Source organism: Schistocerca gregaria, chromosome 2, assembly GCF_023897955.1.
Source record: "Schistocerca gregaria isolate iqSchGreg1 chromosome 2, iqSchGreg1.2, whole genome shotgun sequence".
In the NCBI taxonomy this organism is placed as follows: Eukaryota; Metazoa; Arthropoda; class Insecta; order Orthoptera; family Acrididae; genus Schistocerca; species Schistocerca gregaria.
Genome location: NC_064921.1, coordinates 729,297,130 through 729,316,994, shown reverse-complemented (window position 1 = coordinate 729,316,994; position 19,865 = coordinate 729,297,130). Strand labels below are relative to the sequence as shown.

At 38.3% G+C, this 19,865-nt stretch overlaps 1 protein-coding gene across 1 annotated transcript in view; it reads left to right on the top strand.

The window, feature by feature from the left end:
* The window catches only part of LOC126334864 (nucleolar MIF4G domain-containing protein 1), a 99,608-nt gene that overhangs the window by 43,251 nt on the left and 36,492 nt on the right, over positions 1 to 19,865 (top strand). The window contains exons 6-7 of the mRNA XM_049997548.1: positions 4,095 to 4,288; positions 9,652 to 9,827. Coding sequence (XP_049853505.1) covers positions 4,095 to 4,288; positions 9,652 to 9,827 — 370 coding nt within the window. The remainder of the gene's footprint in view (positions 1 to 4,094; positions 4,289 to 9,651; positions 9,828 to 19,865) is intronic.

The window sequence follows — 19,865 nt, the reverse complement described above, 5'->3', positions numbered from 1 at the left end:
TGCTGAAGCATGCAGACTCTCTCACCTGGCACTGAGGGTGCCTTTAATAAGAGTATGTCTCATGGCATGTCCTAAATGAGACAGAAAATCAGAAAATTCGAAAGGTGCAAGGAATGTCAGCAGCACAGCTGATTTAAACAGCCAAGCACTGTTTGGAATATAATCACTAAATGAAATATGATACATGCAGTATCATGTCAAAATCTCCATGTTTGTGCTACAGCATGTTTAAAGAGCCTGTCAGTATAAGAATGCCGGGAAACCTCATAAAAAGTCAATAAATTTTATTTAAGGAACACTTGAGACCTACTACTTAGTTCATGAAGATCTTGCTGATCATCCCATTGATCAGACCTGTAAAATGCTGAGGAGATTTGTGTTTAATGGCAAATACATGCCAAAGAGGGCAGAACACAGTGGTAGTTAAACTTGGCTATAAAACAGTGTGACATGGTAGTCAAACTTGGCTATAAAAAGCAGTGTGACGCCAGCAATATGTCACAGACTGATTAGAGTCTATGCAGTTTGCACATGTAACACCAATGCTTGGAGCACTCAAAGAAGGCAACCAGGTCAACTGTAAAAATGTGTGTGAAAATTAAAATTGTCATCTCAGCAAGAAATCCAAGAATATACCATCAATTAATCACTCTGAGAAAGCAGAAGAAATCACAACTTTCTGTACTGTTCTTCTTATTCCTGTAATAATAAGTGATTTGGCTATGAAAATAGACAGTGGTGGTAGTGGTTGACAGGTTCTTTGTCCATGGGATCTTAATAAGGCATCTAGTGGGTATGTTACAAATGTCTTTCCACTCTACCACTTAGTAATTATTATCTTTTCTTTTGCCTACATGTAATTAAAATGGTAAAATTCCTAAAATTTATTTTTACTGCATCCATCTGTAGTGTAATAAACATAGTGACACAGCCTATAATTGTGACAATCACCCTACCCAAAGAAACTCTGTAGGTATTTGTGCATTATGCTGAGCATATACTTACTTTAAACAATGTAGGGTGATGTGTGTATCCTGGATGAATTGTAATGTAAATCACCTTGATAAAAGTTACAAAAATATTATCCTCAAATTTTTTCTTTTTGAAAGTTCATATTAAAATTCTATGTGTTGGCATAAACTGCTAATAGTTCTAGGATAGATAATAGGATGTGTTCTGTTGAATGTAGAACATTAAATTCCATCTGTTAAAATTTGCCCGTCTCTCTTCGATTTTGGCCAAGTTTGAGAAAGGAGGGTGTGATTCCTCCTTTACAGTGTTCTATACATGAAAATTCCACCTTCCCCTGTATGAGTTATTAGTGCCAACAGCCACTGCCAACAAAATTATAGGATGTAATAACAGGGCAATCAGAGTGTGTGAAGCAGGATGGTAAACTGAAAATTTTTCATGATGTAAACTATGTCCAGCAATTAATGGTCTCATTAGCCAGAGTCAATGGTCATGTATGTGTGAGTTGTGCTTGTGTCAGTGTGTGTGTGTGTGTGTGTGTGTGTGTGTGTGTGTGTATATGTGTTTTCTACTTTAGAAGAAGGCCTTTGGTGGAAGGATCAAATATATAGCTATCTTTTTGTTGCACCTGTCTGTGACTCAACATCTCCTCTGCATGGTGTGTACCAATCTATCCTTGTCATAATATTGTCGAAATTAATGGTTTGTATGCTGTGAGATGCAAAATTAGAGAATGATTTAGATATGGTCATGGAGCTCGGAATTTTGTGCAAATATATCACAAGTGTTACACTGTGCAGTAGGGTACAAGAGGGGTTTAAACTTTTGACCTCCACGTTGATTTCATGACTCCAATTTGATTGCAGGAGACTTTGTGGCCATATTAAAATTTTAAGTCTTTTCAAGATGGAAAAACATTTAAAAAGCTACCCAATGAAAGTTGAAATACATGAGGTTCTCCAATATAGATGGAAGCATACAGGTGACGAGCCTTAACTGAAAGACGCAAAAGGACGGTGTATGAACAAACAGCTTGTTGAATAATTTTGTTCTCAGTAACGTTCGTCGTTTGCATGTTCATACTGAATACATATCATCATCTTACAAAAATACACTGATATTTGTGAAAATTGCAACCTACAGAAGGAAGGCCTGAACGAATCCAAACTTGGAGAATTCATCCAGTAATGTGATTAAAATTGCAAACAGATGGTGTACACGCAATCTCAGGTGCATCCTATCTCATATGACTGGAAAGATAGCTTGTACCAAGCTTAGCAAGTGAAAAACTGTCAAATGAAGTGTAAATGTGAAAAAAGAAGTGCCAGTACACCTCACCAATGTAACTATGGGTATTATCACCATGTGAGTGAGCTTGGAAAGGGAGAATGATTGCTCACTGGCAAATGGGTTTCTGTACTTTTATCATTCGGGCTCATATGGGGGATGCTATTTTGACAGAGATATCTGTGTGGAGTTGGTGGATGGAAGAAAGCAACAAATATGTCTTTTTTTCTGGATGGTCGTAAAGGATCTAACAGCTTTGTCCACTGTGTTATTTTGATACTGGGGGACTGCATTGATGTTAAAAATGTCTCTCTTAGTTATGTAATACTGACAACTTCAGGCCACATTACTGTAACATGGTTCTTTGCATCAGTTGCCATGGGATAAAAACCACAAATGCCTTGTAATGCAATGGCTGTGAGAATACCATCACTGGTGGGTTGACTGCCAAATGGAGAATTGTTGGATGACCTCTACTTCTGCGTGCTCTAAAATTATGGCTGCTGATGCTTTGGTTGCTAAAGTGGCATATAATCTGGCAGTTTGCATTGTTGAGCTATTAGTAGGCAGCCTCCAATTATGATGATTTGGATCACTGTTGGATTCAACATGTGACCTTTACTTCTATGTCTTGAAGGCAGTTTGAACAACAGCCACTATGCAGAGGTGGTTTTTTGGAGACTGAGATACTGTCCTTTGTCTGGGCAACTACGGAAGTCATATTGCAGCTGGACATATATATTGGACAATAAACAAAATGTCTGCAAAGAATGGTAGGTACCACTACATCCCTTAGCTGATTGTTTGACTAACATATAATTCATTGATCATGTCTGGGATATTGTTGGTCAGCATCTTGTTTGTCACGGTCATCCTGCAAACATTGATTTTGCGATATGGGCTCATAAGGGGCCCTACAGGGTGGCCCTCTCCTGTTTTCATCATACTCATAGAGTTTGGAGGTCAGTGCCCAGGCATAAATGTCCTGAAACAGTATGACACAGTTCTCAAAATACTAAAAAAGTCTCCTTTGAAGATTAGAAGATTTAGGAGCACTGTTAAGCAAAATGTATATTATGAACAAATCTGTTGATAGCTCAGCATCTAGTGTAATCATACGGCTGCTGGTTCAAATCTTGTATAAGTAACTTTTTACTTTTCTAAAAATTTTATATTTATTGACAAATGAAAATGTTAATTAACTGTATGGACTTGTAATTTTTTAATAAAAATAACATGTTTTATTTTTAAGTTCTGTCTGAAAATATGAGTATTCACAAAAGACATCACTCATATCTGTATCAAATTTTAATTTGTTTTCATATGACTAGTAATTAAAAATAAAGATGTCATCTTTATTAAAAATCGTATTAAATGCAAATCATATGGGGACAGATTCTCCAGGAAGGTACTCAGACTCCTTTTGACAAACATTCCACTACAGTTAGAGGTTTGATGGCAGTAAATGAGGACTTCACTCCTTACTGAATCCTCCTATAAACTTGTTCATTTTTCGTGATTCTGAGCATCTAATCTGTGTTGTTAAGTCTGTTTGTCTGGCACGCATCTTTTTAGTGTTGCGGGTTTCATAAAAATAAGAGTATATGTAATTTGCCTTCCATATATTTATTTTTGTATTTACTCTTCCAAAGAAAAAACTTATTTTATGAAAAATTATTTACCCTTATTAGTAATTTGTCATTTATGTCAATTTTCCTGATGCTTTAGTTTAAACCTTGAATAGGTCACACTGTTTTATTATTATTATTATTATTATTATTATTATTATTATTGTTGTTATTGAGTCATAACAACCTTATTTTATGTATTTCTAGGTCTTTGATTCTGTACTAATGTACGACATTCTGAAAGTTTTATCAGAGACATTTACTGAAAAAGAAATTGAACTTATTCTGATAATCTTAAAGAGTGTGGGATTCACACTTAGAAAAGATAATCCAATAGCTCTGAAAGAACTGATTTTGCGTCTCCAGCAGAAGGCGGGTTCATCAGAGCATCTCAGAGAAAAGTTAGTTGTCATTCTCACATAATATTGAGTAAAGCATTTATTTGAAATTCAGATTATTGTTATAATTCTTCATATAATACACTGAATCTTAATTAATATTAGAACTATTATAAAAGTAAAATTTGCAGTTACAGCTGCCTCTGTAAAAAAACACTTTGTATCGAATATGTAACATATCTAGAGAGAGGGAGGCTGTTCACTGTAGCAATGAATCATTTTTATGTGTGGCTGTGAATTACATTTACATTTTTTATAAATGTTCATTCCCTCTTTTGTAAATATACAGAGTGGTCGTTAGATACAATAAACAAAGTGAAAATTTCAGTAAACTTTAGTTGTAGCAAATTGTTAAAGTGTTGGAGTTGCATAGGAAGAAAATCTTAGATGAAGAAACCCACTTTTGAAATGTATGTGGTCGCTTTCGAAAATGAGTTCACAGATCATTCTGAGCAAAAATTATAATAACATCTACAGCAGACTGTCTGATCCTTTTCTACGTAATCATTATTGTTCTTCAAGTACTTCAGAACCACCAGAGAGAACATATTTAAATCCTCTACTTGAAATTCAGCCACTTAGGACTTAATCATTTCTCAACTGAAGTTTAATACACACTGGTGCCTTGAATACATTTAGAGCTAAACCATTTATGAGGTATATTTTTGTTGTGATCAACAATTCAAATATTGGTTTGATGCAGCTCTCTATGTTTGTCCATTCTGTGCAGACCTCTTCATCTCTGCCTAACTGCTATGACGTAAATCCATTTGAAGCTGCTTACTGTAGGCATGCCTTTGCCTCCCTTCCCTATAAGGCTACAGTCCACACTTATACTTTCAGAAAATATTTCCCTTCCCTTAAATTGATATTTGATGATTACAAATTTCTCTTATTTTAGAAAAAATTTTCTTGCTATTGCCAGTCTGCTTTTTATATCGTCTTCACTTTTACTACCATCAGTTTTTTGTTGTCCAAGTAGCAAACCTTTACCATACCTTTAGACACTTATTTCCTAATTCCTCCAGCATCACCTGATTTAACTGGACTGCACACTATTACCAGTGTTTCAGATTTGTTGATGTTCATCTTTCCATCCACACCATTCAAATGATTTTCCTATTTCTTTTTCTGCCTCTGACAGAATGACAGTCTCGTCATCAAACCTTAAAGTTTTTTGTTTTCTTCTCCCTGAAATCCTACAAATATAGCTTTGTCTTTCTTTGATTTATTTTCTGAGATAAGTCACAGAGTCAGTGTTGCCTCACATGTTCTTACTTTTCTCCAGAATCCAAAGTGATCTTCTCCCAGGTCAGCTTTTACTCACTTCTTCCATTCATCTATAGACAACTCATATTAGTATTTTGCTACCATGACTTATGAAACTCATGGTTTGGAAGTATTCACACTTGTCAGCTTGTGTCTCCCTTGACAAGAGAAATATTATATTCTTCATGAAGACTGAGGGTACTTCACCTGCATCATGCATCCCATATATCAGCTGCAACAGTTTATATATTCTTTCTGCTTTTCAACATTCCATTCTTTGCAATAACTGGTTTGCCAGCTGAGCTTTTAATGTTCGTACAGTTGCTTGCCTTTTCTCCAAAGGGTTCTTTCATCTTCCTATACACAGCATCTATGGTTACTACATTCATACATGTTTCTATAGCTATGCATTTGTCCTGTAGCCATTCCTGATTTGCAATTTGCTCCTTATGTCAACCTAATTGTTTTAGATGCTTTTATTACCTTTTACCAGCATTATTTTCTATGTTATTGCATTTTCTCCTTCCCCTAAATTTAATATATCTTGTATTATCTGTTGTCTTCTCTAAGCTGCCCATCTATCTCCTATTATATTTATTTGCCTAACACTGCCTTTGAAATTCTCAACAATCTCTTGTTTCAAATTATCCAGGTCTCATCTCTCTTAACTTTTATATTTATGTGTTTTATTCTACTTTAATCTGCATTTTGTAACTGATAAATTATGAAGACTCCACATATGCTTGCGGTTTCCCCAGGTCTGTTCCATGTGTACAGTTTTCTTTTATGATTCTTAAAGCAAGTGTTGTCAATGATCAAATTGCATTCTGTGGAAAATTCCACCATGCAGCTTCTATTTTCATTTCTTTCCCCCTGTCTATTTTCTCCTACTACTTTTCCTTGTGTTTCTTTTCTTCTTATTGAATTCTGCCCCCTCCCCTCCAATTACACTAAAATTTTGTTCTTCCCTAATGGACTTAATAATTTATTTTATCTGGTCACATGTTTTTTCAATCTCTCCTTCACCTGCAGAGATAGTAGGAATATGTATTATGCACTTGTACTATGGTGCTTGGTCATGACTGTGTGTCTCTCTTTACTAAGAAAATCTTTTCGTTGCAGTGTTCATAGTTGTTTACCAACGTTCCGATTTTCTTGTTCATTGCTAGAGTTGTTACTGCAGTACCATGTTTGATTTTGCATTGATAAAAATATACTTATCTGACCAGAAATCCTCTTTTTCCTGTCACCAAATTTCATTAATTTCCATCATATCTGATTTCAGTATCATTATATTTCTTCATATCATGCAGCAGTATCCTATATGTTAATAATGATGACACCCCCTTGGCTAAAATATTCTGGAGGCATAATACCCCTTTCAGATCTCTGGCTGGAGACTGTTCAGGAGAACATGTCATCCAGAAAAGACACAAGATGGTCACTGTTTAGGCTTCACATTTACAAGGAAACCTAGTTTTATAGCCATAGTAAAAAAAAATTAATGCTTTTTTTTAAGTTCCTATTAATATTCTTGGCTCTTACCTTGTACACATTTTCTGATAATTCACTTTTTCTAAATATTTAAAGCAATTTAAAAAACAAAAATTATGTTGTTTATTTTTCAGTCTCAGTCGCACAGAATCCTCATTTTTATGGCATGACTTGTTTTGTTTAGTATAGTTCCTGAATAGACATGACAGGTTGCTCAGGCAGCTACAAATGATCAAATGTGACCGAAACTAGTCATACCATAAAAAGTGTGCAGTTGCGATGAAAAAATAAACAGTATGAAAAAATTTAAAATATCAATGCGGCTGCTAATTCTCTTGCACTGAATATGTTGGCTAGAGATTTGGAGCACTGTTACCCAAGGGGTGTGTGGAGGGAAGCAAACACATTGTCAAACAATGATTTTCAAACACCTTTTCATACACTCATTCAACAACAAGGTCTTTATCCTGAACACTAAACTTTCCCTTATTTTACAATCTTCCCTAAATCCATTGTTTTGTTTTTCTGTCAGTATCTAAAGAAGGCCAAAAAGAATTATACCATCAACTATGAATTCAGGTGCAGTATTTCCTTACAACTTAACAAGTGGAACTTCTGATTGAAATTACTATATTTTGTTATTTATTTTCACATACATTTAACTCATTGGTTTACAAACAATGATAATAATACAGGGTGATGTACGAAAAGCCTACCCCGAGTACTAGACTGCTCATTGTCACCCACCAATTGTCATCTACTTTTTCAAAGCTTTTCCATCTGAGTCTTGTATTGTCAGTATGAAAGTCATTGTGACTTGATCTCAACAAGCTGTATGCACTTCAAGAAAGAATCACAATAGTGGAAGTGTACATGTCTACAGGTCCATTTAAGAAAATGTGGGACATTTTTGCAAAGAGTCTCTGTATGTCAATCTTTTTGGAGATGGTTGTGGGACCCAGCTGTTCGATACAGGATTGCAAATTAAACACCTTTCAGCTGCCTAGTTTCCAAACTTATTTATTTGGCTACTGGTTTCAGCATTTTACTACATCGTCTTCAGGCCTCTGACCAACTTGTAGGAAGATTCTACCTCAGTTCTGATCAAAACGCGGACCAGCAGTGCTGGTATTAGTAGATTTTTGCTATAATGATCACTTCAACCATCATCTGCCGACTGCTCAGTCTACTAATACCAGCATTGCTGGCCCCTGTTTTGATCAGAACTGAGGTAGAATCTTCCTACAAGTTGATCAGGTCCTGAAGATGGCATAGAGAGACACTGAAACTGGTAACCAAATAAAACAAGTTTGGAAACTAGATGCCTGAAACATGTTTAATTTGACATCCTTTTTGCAAAGAAATTCCCTAACATTTCCATACCAGCAAAGAGCAGTATACAAGAATTGATGACAAAGTAGCACACTAAAAGTTCAGTTGCAAATGGAAAAAGAATTAAGCCCTGCCCATTCGTACACCTGCTGTGAAAACAGATGTTCGAACACAAATAGTCCAGAGTCCAAAATAAGTCGACACGTAAATTTTCATAACAAGTGAATGTTTCACATAGGTGTTGTCGAAGTGTTTTACCCCATGTAGGGATGGAGCCCTACAAAATGACATGTGTCCAACAACAGAAGGAGGAAGATACGGCAAAATATGTGCATTACTACATGTGGCTATGTCAGTTGAGAGTGGAATGTTGGACCCACTGCTGTATTTCATGGGTGATGAAACTTGGTTTCATCTGACAGGACGTGTGAATTCTAGTCCACTAGGTAACTGGTCAGCAAACAATCCCTACATGATTTCTGAGGAACTGCTTCGTGGTGAAATAATTGGAGTGTGGTGTGCTACGTCAGCAAGTTGGATTGTGGATCCCATACTTTTCAAAACAACATTAAAAACTGCTTTGTACATGCAGATGTCTGAGGACCCCTCATTAATGTACATATGCTTGCAACAACATTGGGCAAACTCTCACACTTCATGCGAGAGGACTGTGGCCACGACTTTCACTGGACCTAACTACTTGCAACTCTTATCTGTGGGATAGCCTAAAGGAAAAAGTGTAAACCCATAATGTCGGAAGACTTGAAGGACAATATTTGTAATGAAATTTTGACAATTGATGCGGCAGAATTGCGCAAAGGATATATTAACATGTGAGGGCACACACAAAAGTGCATTGAAGCCCAAGGAGTTCATTTTTCAGTGCCAAGTGTAATGTAATGTAAAAGACAAGATCAGTGCAGTAAATACAGACTTTTACTTTAACTTGTTTGTTAGATCTTTACTATCTAATTATTACATGTTTATCTATTTGTTGTTCGATCTGCTTGTGGCAGACAACAATTTGTATGTAGCTGGCAAGCAGTCTGTACTTGGGGCCAATTTTTCATGCACCATCCTGTATAAGAAACCTTGGTTTTCTACACACAAAAATATCTTTGCTTGCTGATGTATTAATGCGAGTTCATTTGTGTCACATTTTGTAGCCATTATCTCACTTTTGAGAAGTGCTCTTCACAATTTGAACAGTGTGTTGCTAGATTGGTGCTTGATTCAACATTCTTATGGCATATATATTGTTTTTGTTTTAGCACCAGAGTGAAATTTATGTTAGATGTACTTTTGGCAATAAAGAACAACAACATGGCAAAAATTCCCAATTTTGACCCTACACATAGTGAGCACTTGAAGAAGTTGCTAAAGGGAATTCTTCACAAAGGAGCTTATGTTACAGAGGTGAAACTGACCCTTCAAGATTTATTGAAAGGTAAACAATTGATAAATATATTTTATTTGGAATTAAATTGTATTATGAAGTGTTAGAAAGCATTAAGCAGCTGCCAGTCATGCTGGTAATCTTATTGACTATCATTAGTTGCCAGCACTTTACTCACTGAGAAAGTGACTTTTTCATGTTTTGCCTATCAGCACTTTAAATTTGTTTTAGGGTATTCTCTTTCTTTCTGCTTAACCCTACAATTTCATCTTCATCTTAACTCTTTCCTGTACCTTATCTTAGCTACATGATATATGATCGCACTGTGTTTATTGCATAGCTGCAGAGCTTAGGTTGGTCAATACTGACTTTGTCATAAAGGGACTCTTTTTAGTTGTTCCTGTGATCGAAACTTGGTTATCTGAGAGACGTTGTGCAACAAAAGGGGTCAAAAGACACCTTTCAGCTTTTATTTCTATAATAATGAACGCAGGTTTTAACATCGTTCCAAAAAAACTTCACGAGTTTTCATCACTTCTGCTTCTGACAGCAGTGTAGTGCACTTTGCTGAATTTTCACAATTTCATGAAAAATTCATGAAATATACATGGGACAGCAGATGAGGTCGGTTGACTCCTGACAAAACTCTTTTTTAAATATTGCTTTTCTCAAAATTAAATATGTGCTTGCATTGCATTTTGCTTTAGTCAACAATCACAGTCTTGAATGATGATAAACAATTTGTCAGAAAGGCTTTCTTGCTTCATGTTGTAACATAACTTTTCAGTAATATTTCATGTGTTGCTGTTGTTACTCGCCTAAGCTTCCTCTCAGGAGATGGCTGAGGCCTATCTTTTACAATATCCCAGACATGGCAGCAATAAATGTGTGGACCACATACAATCAAATAATAAAAATAACCTGAAGAGGAAGGCATCATTTTCAGCTGGGAATGAACTCACAAATGGAAAACAGCTAAGAGTGGGACGGGAACAAAAAAGCAATGGTGGGACTGGACAAATAAATAAAAGGCAAAGAAGTGCCATATTGGGAAGTATAAAGGAAATGAGACCAACAACATCTGTGAGAAATGCAAGAAAGCCGTTCAAGGAAAATGTGCATGAAACAATAATCTGCTCAAAGTGAGATTTCAATGTTTGGAAATTAAAAAAGTGGATTAAATGTGTTAAAGCTAGGAACTTATGAAATATAAGGAGCAGTCAGATGAAAATGGGACAAATTGAAAAAAGTAAATAAGCTGTTTATTATTTGAAAAGTAATTACTGTAACTGTTATTACGTTTATGCCACTGAGACAGGATGGTCAGTGCCATCATGGAAAAAATGTTTTCAGTTGCTTACAGAACCATGTTTATGACCAGGCTTGCAGCTCTTCGCCTGAAGCCAATGAGTGGCCATGCAAACTTTGGCAACAAGTTGGTCTGCCGATATGTTTCTTCCCCCTCCTGTATATATGTGTGGCGTCTCCTTTTGTCATGATCTCAAAGAATGAAGAAGCTTTCCTCAGAATATGTCATTGTTTACCACAGAAGCAGGAGACATCTTGCAAGCTCTCCAGTTTGTCAGGCTTGACAATAAGACCCTAATCATATATGACCCATTAAGTATAGTTTCGGCTCTGAACACATAATCAGCAATAAAGAGAACAATTATGTTTACCTTATGAGAACAATGCAAAAAGTGGTTAAGCTACAGTGATAGGACACTTCGTTGAACTTTCTGTGGATACCAGTGAAACCAACAAAATGGGTATGTCCACTTCCTCATGAGGGATACAAAATACATTGGTCACTAGTGAACTCAGTGCTAACTGGAGAAACAACTCCAAGAAACAAAGCTGTTGAGTGTGATGTCACAGTCACCTTATTATGTTGGGTGAAACTGCCAGATTGCACTATTATACAGATGAAATGAAATTACCATTTATGGATAGTATGTAATACTGAATAATTTTTGTTCAGAAGACCCAAGCAGGAAAACTACAAGTAGCTGTGGATGTCTCTTGCTAACTTGGTAGTGTCGCCAAGGATTGTTACAGTTTTCTAGGCAAAAATGCCTTTGAGTAGGCTGTCCAGTTTAGTATTCAGGTCACTGATGTCCACTCAATTACTTATGCCCGATTTCTGTACATTCGTTCTGAAGCATACTGTGCATGTTGGGGAGAGGGGGGGGGGGAGTGGTGATGACAGGTGATTGGGCCCAGGGCAAGCACCGTTACACTGTTTACAGTGCACATTACTTTTATTAACTTCAGTACATGAAGTAGTGAGGGAGAGGGGGGGGGGGGAGTGGTGATGACAGGTGATTGGGCCCAGGGCAAGCACCGTTACACTGTTTACAGTGCACATTACTTTTATTAACTTCAGTACATGAAGTAGTGAGGCAGGCACATCTATCATCATTGTCCCTCACTGGGACTTACGAATGGGCAGTAGAGCTGCTGAACTGGTGCCCTGTGCTGCTGTGATGGGCAGCCTTTGGAGGCCATGACCATTGAATGTCAGTGGCACTACGTGTTGTGCTGCAGTGACATTCCTCACAGGAAATGGCTCTTCAGCTCTGTGTTGTGGGGAGTCTGCTGTGTGCAGGATACAACCTGCTGCCTTTGGACAGGGGTTGGACCATGGAGCTCAGTGTCAGTGGTAGTAGGCATGGACGACAGTTTGGCAACCCATAGCACCCAGTTCAGTAAAGGACTTACTGCAGATGGCAGGTGGAAAAAGGTCTCAAATTCATGGGTCCTATTGGCAGAGCTCACTTGTCTCACTGTCTGACATTGTTCTGGCATCACAGTGATGCTGGCAGTTTCTGATGACAAGAAGTGCTCCCTGTCTTAAAATCCAACCTTATTTAGATGCCCGTAGTGCCCATTTGTTTCACTAAAATCTGGTACCCAGGAATGATGTCATAGCAAGAGACTTTACCGGGGTGGTGACACCACTACACTTGCTATGTGGTTACTGCTATGTTGTGCCATTTACCACTTAGCTCAGCTATCCTTACTTCGCAATCCACTAGCATGTCTTATGGTGAGCCATATGTCACTACACTGGTAGCTAGTGACCCATGGCTGTTAACACAATGCTCTATTGTGGCTTGCATGCTAGTTCTCCTTTCATTTGATAAAGACTTTCAATTTTCTGTCCAAGGACTGGGTCACAGCAGTACACTGCCCTCCCCTACTGAGAAGATCTGGCCTCCCAAATCTTAATTTGGCCAGTCTTCCCCAAGGTAACTCCAACGTAATCTATGGATGAATACAATTATTACAAGACTGGTTATCCCTATTTACTAGACAATTATCAAACTTATCCTGAACTTAACAAACAGCTCTCCATTTTGTGCTTGGTCAATCCAGTCTACAGGAACACACATTGTCCCTGGATCAGGCCTCTTGAACACCTCCTCCTCTCAGATACATAAAGGCTAAGCCAAGCAAAATCAGACTCACTAAGGCACCAGAAATTGTGACATTTAAGGTCACTGTTACGTGGTGTCTGCTATCTTGATAGTGACTTACATGCTGTAGCAATTATTCTGCTGTGATTTGCCTTCACTGTGTGGCTCTCACTTGACTTAACAGGTGGTCTAACGAGGGTTGCCAAGTGACATTAAGGAAGGTAAGGCTGTGCTTGGACAACATGTCTAGGGACTCGTCTGGTGAATACAGCTGTGGTTGGGTTGCATTTAACAGTCACTCCTGTCATAGTGGTTGGCAAACAAAACATAGGTCCTCTCATATCACACTTCATCCCATTCATCAACAGTCTAGCACCCTGTAACTGTAAACATTTGGCTCCCATGAGTTTCCCTTGTTCACAGCAACTGACTGCCTCTACCACATTGTTGCATAGCGAGTTTAGGTGGTGTAAACCTGATCTCTGATAGTACGGTTTCAACTCAATTACCTCTTTCCAACATGGATGTCCCTTCGCTCCTGTTCCACTACTAGCAGTACCCTCTCCTGTCTCACCTGCACAACTTCACTGGTTAGGTGTGCACTGCATGACTTTAAATATGAAATGCTTGCTCGCTATCAGTGTCCTCATTGACATGCACAATTGTGTGTTATCTTTCGTCACTTCCACTGCTGCACTATGGTAGAAGAACAGCAAATTCTGGACATCTGGCTTTAAGACAAGATCATGCATCTCATGCAACATTTCCTCTTTCATCACTGTTGGCACAACCACCCATGGACCAGTTTTGTATATCTGCACAACAAACCATTATCCGTGCTATACTGTAGCTGCTTGCTGTATTACATACATTCGTTATCATTCCACTGTGCAGCCTGCCTTTCCTCCAAGTCCTTTCCAAGTGCTTGTATCACCGTGATCTTTCTGCTCAATCTGTCAACATTTCCATGTTTCTTCCCAGGTTTGTGGATTATTTTGTACTCAAATTCACTGAGTTTCCGTGCCCACCTTGTAAATCTATTGGATGGCTCCTTCATTACTACTTTGAATTTTCTACCTTTTAGGTAACACCAGAGACATGTTCTTCCATACATCAAGCTAAGCATCTCTGTCTCTGTAGCAGAGTAATTTCTCTCTTCTCTGTACAGATGCCTTGATGCAAAAGCAACAGGATATTCCCAACCACCCACTTCCAGACTTAAAACACACCCAAGATCATGGTTCAACACATCACATGACAATATAAGCCCCTTCTGAAAATCTGGAAACACCAACACCAGACTCTATGTCAGTACTTTCTTCAATTCAACAAAGTATTTCTGGCATTCTTATGACCACACAAAACTAACACCCCTTTTTAACAACAATGTAAGTGGATATGCTATAAGTCCCTTCTAGATGCCGTATAATAATTTGTGAGGCTGAGAAAAGATTACAATACCTCAGTTGTTCATGGCATCAGAAAAGCGTGCACTGCTTGTACTAACCTTGGATCTGTCCTCACACCATCCTTAGTAATGATGTAGTCCAATTAGTTGACATGTTGCAGTGCAAAGTGACATTTTCCATGCGGAGTATCAAACAGCTGCTTGTAGCCTCTTGAATACGTCCCCCATACGTTGTCTACGTTGTTGCATATCCCTTGAAAAGATGATTATATCATCAAGGTGCAGTAGCCACTGCCATGGTTTCAAACCTCTCAGCACCTCGTCCAGTAACTGTTGGAATGTTGCTGGAACATTCTTCAACACTTCAGGTATCCTTCTGTATTGGCAATGATGCCATGGTGCAGAAAACTGATAATCACTCTATGGTGCAGAAGAAACTGTTTTCAGTCTGTCCCCCAGAGCAACTTCTAATTTCTGGTATCCACTTTTCAACTGCATTGTCAAGATGTACCAGCATTGCTCTAGATTATGTATCATCTCTGTGATGTTTGGAATAAGCATCTGTCATAGTCTTACTGTTTAAGTGGTGGTAAGAGTCCATAGACCTTTTTGGGCACAGTCACAATTCCTGCCTCCTCCCCGTCCTCTGTTACCATTTTGATCAATTGATGATTTATAAATTCCTCTAATTTTGGTTAGAGTGACTGTTGTACTCTGTGTGGTCTTAATACACTGGTGCTTTGTTCCCTGTTGGAATCCTGTGCTGTGTGAATGGTGTAGCACGCAACAGTCCTTATGGCAAAACTAGTTTTTGAAACTCCAGTGATAGCTCTTCCATTCATGTCCTCTTCATCCCCTACAAATACTTAAGTTCATCACAAAATGCAGTTCTCGCAGCGTGCGGTGCCCTTCCATGGCCTATACTCTCTCTACAGCAATATTCCTTGCATGGAATCTCCGATGTGGCCAACTACATTCTTTTCAATAGTTTCATTTCCTTGACACCAAAATTATCTATGTTGATGGGTAATATGTATGCATATAATACTTTGCTTTACTAAACAACATGCTGTATCCAATAGTTCATTATCCTTCATGGGTTCCACTACAAATAACACATTAAATGGTAATTCAGGCTCCATATTCACCCAAGTTACTTTCCAGTGCCTCCTGACACACAGTCATGTGAATCAAGTCTTAATGTCACTGCTTGCAGTTTAACTAGATTGTCTCATATACCAGATGCTCCATGCTGCAGATCAACATTGACAACAGTTTCCTGTAACCAGAATGTTTTCCCAATAAATTCCATTGTACATTGTCACGGTGAGTTATGGCATGATGTTGATGCAGAAAGAGTAACCTCAGGTTCATGTTATAGCACAAACTGTGTAAACTTGGTAGTCTCAAATTAAAAATTTGTCATTACTGACTCCTGTGATCCTATATCATGATCTGTTACCTCTTTCTCCATGTAGTTTGTACCACAATGGGTGTCCTCCTATACACTAATTCTCTTGAGGCCACTGAGACGTGCACCCCTGTGTCCAACAAAACTATATTCTGTGTCATTTATTACATGCATTATAGCAAACCTCTGCATTTGTTTTAACTGATTTTATTTTCACCAGTAACTCATGTTGGTGGCCCTGGAGTTCCCTCTTCCCCTTTTGTACCCCCTGACTACCACTACCACTACCTCCGTATGTGTGTCAGTGATCTACATCTCCCCTATACTGCCATTCCAATCACATTGCTGGTAACCCCTGTTATCCCCTCACTTCTTCATGGCGAGTAGCACTGCCTCTGTGCATGCCCCATCTGATCGCATTTAAAACACTTTACATTTGATGCAAACACATCTCTTCAATCCTTCACCCCTTTTGACATGTTACTTTGCCCCTACTCCAACATCACTTTAACCCCCATGTCCACACTCCTTGACAAGTGCCTGATGCTTGGCCTCTTGCAGCATCATTTTGTTCACCTCCTCATTGTGTGACAATTTGTAAGTTGCACATTCATTTTCTTAGTTCTGTGCATAAAGTCTCCACTGCCTTATTATGCCTTCTTGACACCATACCCTATTGCTCATGGAAAAATTATGCACTCTTTTGCTTCCTGTACCAGTGCTCCAACCGCTGCCTAAGTGATAAAAAGTTTCCGCACTGTGTATGCTTCCGTGCATCTCATAAATGACTTTATCTTTCCCATTACATGCAACTTTACGGTCTGCAATAACTGTTTATTTGTACCAATCACTTATGTCAGCCAATAATTGGAGATCCTCTACAAATGCTAACACATCATCAGATGCCCCACTACAGAAGAGAGGAAAAAGGTTTGCAACAGCTGAATCCACTCATAAATTTTGCTATTTCTACATATTGACTTCATCACATTTCTCTGCTAAACTGTTAAGTTAAGTTATGTCATCTGCCCTCAATTGAGCTACATGATTCACTAATGATTCTATTTAGTCATCCCTGGTGACACACTGATTTTGCCATTGCCTCACCTTTACTCATTTTTATGACACAGGAAAAAGGGAAAATACCAGAAATTAATATAGGTAGACCAGGTAGCTGCAGAGTGTTCTATCAGCCTACTTCTTCTATCTAATCATGAACCACTTGGACTCTCGACATTGCCTAGCTGTGTGCCCAAAACAATTACAGGTAAAACAATTCACTCTTACTGATTCAGCACAAGGGGCAGAATGTCCAAGTAAATTATGCTGAGTAAAATGCACGGCCACCAACCATTCATCCCTAGCATTACCATTAAACTGCAACAAATTTGCTGGTTCCTTTTGTTTCACAAAGGTAACCCTTGAATAATCATGCCTCCTGAACTTCGGCCCCGTGACAGTCACCACATAAGGACAAAATGGTCCCACTCACCCTAGATGACCTCTTCTGCTGACTGCAGTCACGTTGGCACTCCTGACTCCACTCTGCTGTGCGCTGTGCATACCGGGAACGAGTGAATGGTGTTGACAGGCCAAGGAGCCCAGGGCAAATGCTGTTGACAGTACAAATGATTTTTATTGACTTCAGTGTATGTCATAGTGAGGCAGGGATGCTTCTCCTCTTCATCTTTGGATGATGATGAATGGGCAGGGGCCTCTTCCTAGAGTTGCTGTGGTGGTGCTCTGCACTGCTGTGACAGACAGCCTTTGGGGGCAAAGGCTGTTGACATCAGTGGCACTGTGTGTTGTGCTGTGGCAGCATTCCACTCGGGAAATGGCTCCACGTACGGTCACGGCTATTAGTGCAACATTCTGCAGCGGCTTGTATGCTACTTCTCTTTATTTTTGCTAAAGAGCTATATGTACACTTTGCTTCATCTTTACATTATGGAAGCCATTATATAACCAGAAGATTACTTTGCGATATTACTTCATAACAAATTAGTGTGTTTGTACATATTTAAATGTGAACATTTTAGGTTAAGCTTTCCATGACTGTTATTGATATCGAAAGAAACAGTAAGTTTATGTTACCAGTCACTTTAATTTTGTACAGTCTGTTAACTTTGTGCTATCCATTACTTTTACTTCCTCAATAACCTTAAACATTCGTTTCAATCAACAATAGTAGGAGTATGTTACAGTATGATGGCTGGATGGTACACACATCAGAGAGTAATTGAGCTGCTTGAGGGAATAAAATGGTAAGCACCAAAGTAGGAGTTTGGAGGAACAGAAGAGTAAAGTTTGAAATTTATCCTTAAATCTGAATAATTTTATTATAACATTTTTTTTGTTCTGGATGGATTTTAACACCTATATTATTCCATACTGACTTAAAAACACTAAGAAACTGTCTGTAACATATGAAATATACAAAAACAAATACACTACTGTAAGGCAATACCACTGCGTTACCCCAATCGCATATGCTAGCAACAAAATGTAATGACATATAATGATATGAGAACATTTACGCGAAGTTACTAACACACTTAACTGTATAGCTTGTTGCTTGAAAGTACAGGATGTCTCAAAAGAAAGTTCACATTTGAAGGGCTCTCTATGTATGTGCAACAAATTGGAGGAGGGGGGGAGGGAGGGGCTAAGCTCACCGATTGCTTCGTCTTCAGAAATTCAGTCTGTGTGGAGCACTTCTCAGGAACGGACCACACTTTCTGTGTGGGAGAATTTTACAAAAATGGTGACTTGGCACCTGTACCCTGGAGGAAATTTTCCAAGGATCGTGAATTGCATAAAGTAAATGATGCTCCAAGTGTTCCCCTTATCTGGAAATGGATCACAATGTTTGAGGAGACTGGTTCAACACTGACCAAACCAAAATCTGGGCAACTGAGGTAATCAAAAACAGTAAATCCATGGAGAGAGTAAATCTGGCTGTTCATGATGATTCTAACCTGTCCATTCATAAACATGCATGTTCTTTAAATGTATGTAGGTAATCACTGCACGAAATTCTGCAAAAAGACCTTAAACTGCACTCATGCAAAATCCAATTGATGTAAAAATTAAAGCCTCAGGATGCCAGACATAGGCTGCAGTTGCTTAGTGATGTGACTGAGTGCCCTTCATTTAATGTCACCTTGTTTCCTAGTAAGGCTCATTTTCACTTGAACAGTCACATCAGTAAGTAAAATCACCACTACTGAGAGCAACGAATCCTAAACAGAAGTATGAGAAACCCCTTCATTCGCCAGAATTTGCTGTATGGGCTGCGACATCATCTCACAGAATAATTGGCCTGTACTTTCTTGAGGACGAGAGCAGTTGTGCAGTTTGCAGGCTTTTTTTTAAAAAAAAAAAAAAAAAAAAAATGGTGGCCCTCAACTACATACCCTCAGACTGAGAGTTGAAATATTAATAGTTTTGGCTGGTTTCGTTGTCTAGGGGCTGGGATACATAGTTGCCCCATTACAAGCCAAATACTGCTGAGTCTACAGTATACAATATGAATATACACACAAATCAAATGGTTGAAGGTTCCTATCACTTGGAAATTGCAAATTTTGAATGTAACTTAGAAATTTATAAATGAAAGATTACAATTAAATAAAATCTGCAGGTACTATTTTAACGACTTTAAAGGATGAGTATGATAGCAGAAGTACCTTTAAGAATGCCATTTATTACTGTAAAACACTTATTGGTGTCGGTGGTCCAGCAATTAAATAAAATATAAGTTGAATAACAGGGAAACAATAGATTCCTACTTCAGGTAAATAGTTATGAGCAACAACTTAGCTCATGAGATATTCATTTCTAAATGCATA